This window comes from Zingiber officinale, chromosome 5A (genome assembly GCF_018446385.1).
Source record: "Zingiber officinale cultivar Zhangliang chromosome 5A, Zo_v1.1, whole genome shotgun sequence".
Classification (NCBI taxonomy): Eukaryota; Viridiplantae; Streptophyta; class Magnoliopsida; order Zingiberales; family Zingiberaceae; genus Zingiber; species Zingiber officinale.
Genome location: NC_055994.1, coordinates 97,296,147 through 97,303,645, shown reverse-complemented (window position 1 = coordinate 97,303,645; position 7,499 = coordinate 97,296,147). Strand labels below are relative to the sequence as shown.

At 38.1% G+C, this 7,499-nt stretch overlaps 1 protein-coding gene across 2 annotated transcripts; it reads right to left on the bottom strand.

The window, feature by feature from the left end:
- Nucleotides 1-301: 301 nt before the first annotated feature.
- LOC121981134 (calcium-dependent protein kinase 1-like) lies at nucleotides 302-5,740 on the bottom strand. Of its 2 annotated transcripts, none has more exons than XM_042533501.1 (8): nucleotides 5,036-5,740; nucleotides 4,027-4,170; nucleotides 3,781-3,933; nucleotides 2,735-2,850; nucleotides 2,487-2,678; nucleotides 1,891-2,018; nucleotides 1,711-1,810; nucleotides 302-716 (listed from the first exon to the last, which is right to left on the bottom strand). In XM_042533501.1, the coding sequence occupies exons 1-8, from the start codon at nucleotides 5,643-5,645 to the stop codon at nucleotides 642-644; spliced, it is 1,518 nt and encodes a 505-aa protein (XP_042389435.1). In that variant the 5' UTR covers nucleotides 5,646-5,740; the 3' UTR covers nucleotides 302-641. The 2 variants fall into 2 exon arrangements, with proteins under 2 accessions (XP_042389435.1, XP_042389436.1); XM_042533502.1 differs by having other exon boundaries at nucleotides 305-716; nucleotides 2,487-2,663.
- Nucleotides 5,741-7,499: the final 1,759 nt, after the last annotated feature.

Below are 7,499 nucleotides of genomic sequence, written 5' to 3'. Positions count from 1 at the left end.
TAATAGTCACCTCTTGGGGCTACTGGCGTCTTGGTATATACTCAGGTTTTGGCAAATAGAGCCTAACTCAAGTTCAGGCAAACAAATTGAGGGCTGCGTTGACCAGGTCATGACACATGGCACCGTTATCTTTATCACATCACCAATCATGCCTTTCATCTTAATAGCAAAGTTGAATTTCTTAGCTATCAGATATAAACTTCAATTGTAGCGTATTTGTTTTTGTTTCAGTTGAATAGATACAATTGACAACCAAAACATTATGCTTTGTGTCTAAGAGTAGTAAACTTATACACTAACCTTCCTTCATGGCATTCCCAATTCATTCAAACAATGAAAAAGAATGAATGATTCTTGTACATTCTGATCTTGTTCTTCAGGAACAACACACTGGTGCACAAGAGTCATAAAAAAATTGAAGGAATGATAATTTAAGAAGAAAAAGAATGGGTTGCAAAAGCAGATTCAGATTTACAAGATAGCATTTCAGGTTAAGTTTACGTCATTTTCTTTTGTCTACTAAAAGGGACAAATCTCTTGTTTCCTTGTCAAGTCAGTAATTCTTTCAGCAGATCAATGTGGCTGAAGCTATTGTAACATGGCAGTGTTGGTTTACCAAAGTCCATTGAAAAAACAAATATTCATTTGTGGATGTTAATCTCCGCGCCCTCATTTTTCATCATGGTCACAAACTCCTCGTAATTGATTCTTCCATCCTGAAAAAAAAAGGCTATTCATTAATACATGAATGATTATCATCTGTCACCAAACTTTATTTCCATGACAAATACAGTAAAGATTAGTTCGAGAATAATCATAACCTGCAAGTTTGTGCTTCAAACTTTTTAACAATGCATGATCGTGAATCAATTAGGTTTCGAAAAATTATGCCAACTATACAAATAATCCAAAATTTTCACACCAAACATCAAAAGCTAGTTCAGTAGAAAAGTAAAGTACATAATACCTTGCCATTTGCAGTTTTTGCACCAAAATATTTTGTATCACATCGCTATTTAAAAGGTTTTGCACTTCAAAAGTTAACTTCAAGTTTAAATTCACTGTGAAACAAGATGTCTTACGACAATGACCTCAAAATAGTTTTGTTGAGAAGAATGAAACTGGATGGAACCAAAATTTAGCTCCATCTGCAGAGGTTTAGTCCACAAACTGGAAAATCAGATATAACCTTTTAGGTTGTTGGAAACTGTGTAATGCTTAATCACTGAGGATTTTTAAATTAGTTTTCCTAATATCATGAATAAAAGTCGCATTGTTGAAATTAGTTCACCTACTTTAAGCTTTAAATTCCAAAGAGAGTCTGCACTTCTGTACTTAAGTGCACATCAAATCAAAAACTTTCAGCTATCTAACATTCTACACATATATCAAACCAACCTACAATTATAATAGCTTATCATACTTCCCTCAAGGAGTATTACTTGCAATTTTTACCTATTTTATCACTCAAGAAACAGACTTGCATAACTAGTCCAAACTAATTTAATTTGTCATGTCAAGTCCCAAAGAGCTGCGTATTTGACTAGAATAAAAAGCTTTTTGCAGACAGTAGTTATGCTACACTTGTGTTGTGCTCGGTAGGAAAGCAACAATTTCAAGAAAACTAAACCTTACCAATTTCTACTATGTCAAATCAGAAACGACGAAATCTATCTTTACCAAAATTCCGTTATAGAATGGAAGGCCTACATGGTTAATATCAACTTCAGCAATTATCTCCTTAATTGTTTGTTGATCCCCCATGTTGTAATCCATAAGAGCTTGCTCCAGTTCCTCAACAGTGATGTATCTAGTAAAATGGTATGTGAAATACGAGGTGTAACATTCTCTTGAAAAATGAATGATATTAACATGAAGACAATAAGTTACCCGCTTTGATCCTTGTCAAAATACTGGAATGCCTTGTAAAGATGATCTTCTTTTTCCATTCGGTTCATATGCATTGTGGCAGTGATAAATTCCATATAGTCAATGCATCCATTTCCATCCACGTCTGCCTGTTAAAAAGAAGCAAGTCAAAGATCAAATATTGCAACAATACAAGTGGAATAACACTTCATATAGAAAATATTTTTTCCTTTTCGAGGTTGGGTTTTTTTTGTGGCAATGCCTAAACTTATTGAGAAGGATGTTTCTAAAACTGGCCCGCAGGTCCCAATTCCTGGAATATATCCATTAGTTCACTTGGACCACACTGGCCTCCATTTCCTTGGTTAAATGATTGAACCAATGAGTCTGGTCCAGTTTTCAAGACATCAACATAGCTTAATGCTAGGGAAGGACAAATTTTTCACCAAAGACTTGTCTTTTTATCCTTCAACAAGGCATTGCATATTTTAAATATAAAGTGAAGATGATATCGAAAACTTGTGGTATAGAAACAAGAATTTAATTTTTTTTAAGAAATTATAAAAAATTTAATCTTTATATACATGAAGAGCCCTGTAAAGATAAGTGTGTCATACTGCTTCCATCAATTGCTGAACTTCAGATTCAGTAATCTTGATACCCAGGTTACCCAATCTGGGAATTCCAGCTTTCAGTTCTTCAACAGTCAATGTACCACTGTTGTCGGTGTCCATTGATTTGAACATTTCCTTCAAACCTATGATTTCTTCCTCTGATAAGCTTTCAGCTATCACCTGAGCACAAGTATTCTGATGCAAACTTTAGAATGGACACCAAACATAAATCTATCTAGATGTGCTGCTACCTTCAAGGCTACTTTTTTAAGCTTGTTCATGGCCCTGAACTGCTTCATTCTACTTATAACTGTTAAGTCAAGTGGATTATCAGGAGCTTCCCCATCTTCCCTTATCCATGGATGCTCTACAGTAATAACATGAAATGTCATACTAAGCTAATAAATTCTCTTGATATAAAAGATTTCTTGACAGCAATGGGAAAAGACTTGCATCAGAATGTTTATGGAAGTGCATAGAAAGAGCAAATTTTAATATCCACCAGGAGGTAATTTAACCAATTAACCTAAGATCCAAATAAAAATTTAAATCAAAGCTATTAAACAGTCAACAAAATACAAATCTCTTTATAGAAATTATTGCCACCCGCCAGTGTGGATATGACGATTATTCTCCCAAGATATGGCAACCAACAGCTTGACATAGGTGTATACTCACTTTTCATCAATCATTTTACAACTCAAGAACTTGGCGATAGTATATTTGTCTAAAATGGAATCTTCTGGATTATATTTTAATTAAAAGTCACTAAAGTTCTCTAGTTGAAGTTGTAGATGCATATGCATCATAATAACGCATCGGAGAATGCAGAGAGAATGTGTCAATAACACAGAAATCCATCAACTAAAAATCTTCAAGAATCTTGAAATGTTCAGATTCTTGTTCATCAAAAGGATTTGACAAGGATTCACAGAAAACAACCTTAAAATGGTCGACCAGAACTTCATATGCTCCAGTTATGGACCAAGAACCCTTCAAGTTTAGAATTGGCTTCTTTCAAAGACATGTTACAAGATTTAATACATTTTTCTAAAAATGTTAGGAATGATTTTTTCAAAATTCAGCAGCAGGAAGTGATTTTAACTAATTAAACCAAAATCTAAATAGGAGTGTCTTTGATGTTAACCTGTAAGATCATTCAAAAGAAACACTATTAGCTAGAACATAAACGTGTTCATCAGGAAACACTACTTCATCACCATGTTTTTGCATGATTCTACTTAACTATAATATTTTGTGGCTTGAAACATATGAATTAAAATGTTGATATTCTTACTGAGAATTGCAGCAGCAGTAAGTCGTTCTTTTGGATTTGCCCTTAGCATTTTCTTCACTAGATCTTTTGCACTGTCTGATATACATGGCCAAGGATCAGCTGAAAAATTCAAATGCCCGCGTAGTATAGCAGAAAAAATGCCTTGGTCGTTCTCTGAAGAGATGAGAGTAAGCAATTCAGCTGAAAATCTCCAAAATTTTAGACAATGATTTTGAAAGTAGTTCAACAAATTTGATAAGTGTGCACCGGCCCAAAAAGGAGGAACTCCAGAAAGAAGAATGAAGAGAATCACTCCAGCGCTCCAAATATCAGCCTCTGGTCCATAATTCCTTCGCAATACCTCAGGAGCAATATAGTATGCACTACCAAGAACATCCTTGAATACTTCTCCTGAAAAAGCAATTCATTCTTGTTTGCAACCAATTTGCAAAAGAAAAGCAAGGATAGTGGAATTATGAAAAACTTGAGTTTCCTCAATCTAACAGAAAATGATATGATGTATAAATTCCAAACTTGGTAGTTGAAAATTTCATTTCTCAACTTCTGTCGCTAAAAAAAAGGTAATCCACTCTAATACTTGGATTCTTCATTACCCTCTCATACCTATCTCAGACACCAATACTCCAACTCGACATTTGACATCTCCATTGGTCATAAGTAAAAACTTCTAGAAACCACCATGTCAAACATTAGATCCATATATGTCACAAAATCTAATATACAACTCCAAGTAGCATAGGGAATTAGTGTATATATAGTATGATGTGTATCTATTCTATAACTTTACCATATGAGTATTAACGCATTTATAGATACATCTTTGCTTCTAATTGCGAGATTTTGTTTGATTTAAATGAAGAATGATGGCAAAACTTAAAGGAGATCAAGTTTCTCAACATGCTTCATTCCCATTTTCAAACATTTTTGCTCAAACAGGACACGTAGAGAAACTCTTTAAAATCCTTTTCTGTGGTAGCCATATCATCTGAGATTGAGAGGTGAAAATATCAAATTTACTTCTATTTGCTATAAATCTTCCCCCAAATAAGTTTGAGGAGAAACGACATATATGGAGATTTGATGAACTTCTTCTATAATTTCTTTTGGAATAGGGTAGCCCCAATATGAGAGACAGTTACCAACATAGAATGAACAGATCTTCAAGAGAGATTAACTTATGTTTCCCTCAAATGCAATAACTTTTTCTAGCGTATGACAATTTAAAGGCATTTCAATTGATTGATTAGGTTTACACCTGGTTTGAAGAAGGTGGAGAGGCCGAAATCGGTGGCCTTCAGCGGCGAGTCCTCGTTGGTGTTAAGGAAGAGGAAGTTCTCAGGTTTGAGGTCGCGGTGCATTACGCCCATCGAGTGGCAGCAGTGTACCACATTGACGATCTCACGGCAAAGGGAGGCGGCGGCACGCTCGGAGTAGTGGCCGCGCGAGATGATGCGATCGAAGAGCTCTCCGCCCTCACACAATTCCATCACGAGGTAAACGGAGGAGCGGTCCTCGTAGGCGCCTTTGAGCTCGACGATGTTGCGGTGGCCCGTCAGGTGGTGCATGATCTGCACCTCCCGGCGGACGTCCTCGAGATCGTCGCCGTGCGTCAGCTTGCGGGTGGCGATCGACTTGCAGGCCAGCTTCTCGCCGGTGGCCTTGCTGGTCACCAGGGACGTGACTCCAAACTGCCCGCGCCCGAGCTCGCGTCCGAAGGAGTAGAAGGTGTGCACGTTCTCCATGGGGCGGCGGAGGACGCGGCCGACGCCGCCGCTGCCGCGGAATTGCGAGCGGAGCTTGCGGCGGACGGAGCCCGCCTCTTGACGGCCATCGGCGCGGCCGCGCCGGGAGGGGTGGTTGCCCATCAAAGCGTGGAACCGTCTCGGCTGGTTCAAGATCGGAAGGGACAAGGTCAGCGAGGAAAAGGAGGAAGCGCGCAAGTCATCGACGGAAGAGGAGAAAACGCAGGGATTCACGCCCAGTTTATAGTCTTCGCGCTTCAGGATAAGATAATATTTAATTATAATTATAATTATAATTATTTTTTGAGGGTGTATTTAAAATACAAACATTTTCTTTTGAGGAAACAGTCAAAAAGTAATAATTCAAAAGGTTTGAATGGTATCAAATTAAAATGTCTATGTAATCAATAGGAATGTATAAATATAATTTTTCATGATGGAGATATAGTGAATATATATATAGGAATGAATTTATTCTAAATTATTACAACTAGTATTGTCATGAAGAGTCGTATGTATTTGACCAAATTGGACCTTCAGCTGCTTTGTTATCCTTCCCGATTGTGTTGTTGCAATCAGCTTCCAGGGTTTTGATGTTTGATAATGTATCTAAGTCTAATCAATTTGACCAATGGTTGATCCAAAGAGGACTTGATGTTTGAAAGAGACTAGCAAAGAAAAGTCTTAACTTAGTTAGGCAAGGGAAAGATGGTGGAAGTCTTGATGAGTAAAGCTAGGTAATGAAAATCTTAAGGGGAGGTAACCCTAGGTGGTGGAAGTCTTAGTGAGTGAAACTAGGTAGTGAAAATCCTTGGGGGAGGTAACTCTAGGTGGTGGAATTCCTAGTGAGTGAGATAAGCAATGGAAATCCTAAGAGAAGGTAACCCTAGGTAATGATAAAGTCTTGGATATAGTCCAAGCGTGAAGCCATCGCCTTTTTTGTAATGGAACTACATAATATGAGACTTAGACTTTTCATAGATGGATTTTAGTCATTTGGAAATTATGGATAGCAATATTTATTTTGGCCAGTTATATTAATTCCATATAATTTACCTCCATGGATATGTATGAAAGATGAATTCATGTTTTTTACTATACTTATTCCATGTCTTCATAATCTAAAAGGACAAATAAATATTTTTTATAACCTTTGATTGTAGAGATAAATCATTTATGGAATGTAGGGTCTGAGACTTATGACATTACAAGTGATCCTGTCCGAAATCGGTGAAGAAGGTTGCTGGGGATGTGGCTCCTCGGTTGACCGCACGAAGACTCCACTCCAATCTATAACACAAGAAATGTCAGTGCCGGACCAAGGAAGGGCTCTCCGACGTTGGTCCTCCGACGCTTAAGTCAATCACCAGAACAGTAGAAAGAAGACAAAGCAATCTAGTAGCAACGAGAGCACAAGTACAAATAACAGATATCACATACCTCCGTCGGTACATAGACCCCCCTTTATATAGTGCTACAGTAGGCGACGTGCAGACTCCTCAAGCCATGGGCACATTTTTCCAACCGTCCTATGAAAAGATATGTCAGAAAAGTGTCTCTGACATACCTTAATAGGCATGCAAATCCTTGACATGATAATAGAAGTTTCCATCGTATGATTTGCCTATTGACCATGTCCTGTTGTTAGCAGCATTACCTCCTAGAGAAATATAACGAGATATGGGAGGGGTCCTACTATTTTGGCCGAGCAGGATAGCCGCTCGGTCGGGACTCCCCACCCGGTCGATCCCAGCAGCTGCTCTCCTCCGTAGTACCTTGGTTCAGTAGGTTATGCCTTGCCTGACCGGACATGAGCTATGGTCGGCCAAGCACTTGCTTGGTCTGTTGTGAGCCTCTGATGTTATTTCTGTAGTGACCCTTGTCGAACGAGCGATATATTCCAATGAGCTTCGTGGTCGATCGGAACCTTCAGGCTCGATCGGCAGTTGAAGTCAACCTTCGACCAACCCACTTTTG

What these genes read in the sequence shown, in the direction of transcription:
- LOC121981134 (XM_042533501.1), bottom strand. Translation starts at nt 5,645, where the DNA reads ATGGGCAACCACCCCTCCCGGCGCGGCCGCGCCGATGGCCGTCAAGAG. An exon ending in TACTGCTGCTGCAATTCTCA is followed by an intron (nt 2,851 to 3,780) that starts GTAAGAATATCA and finishes TTATTACTGTAG; the next exon opens with AGCATCCATGGATAAGGGAA. An exon ending in TTAAAAAAGTAGCCTTGAAG is followed by an intron (nt 2,679 to 2,734) that starts GTAGCAGCACAT and finishes AGTTTGCATCAG; the next exon opens with AATACTTGTGCTCAGGTGAT.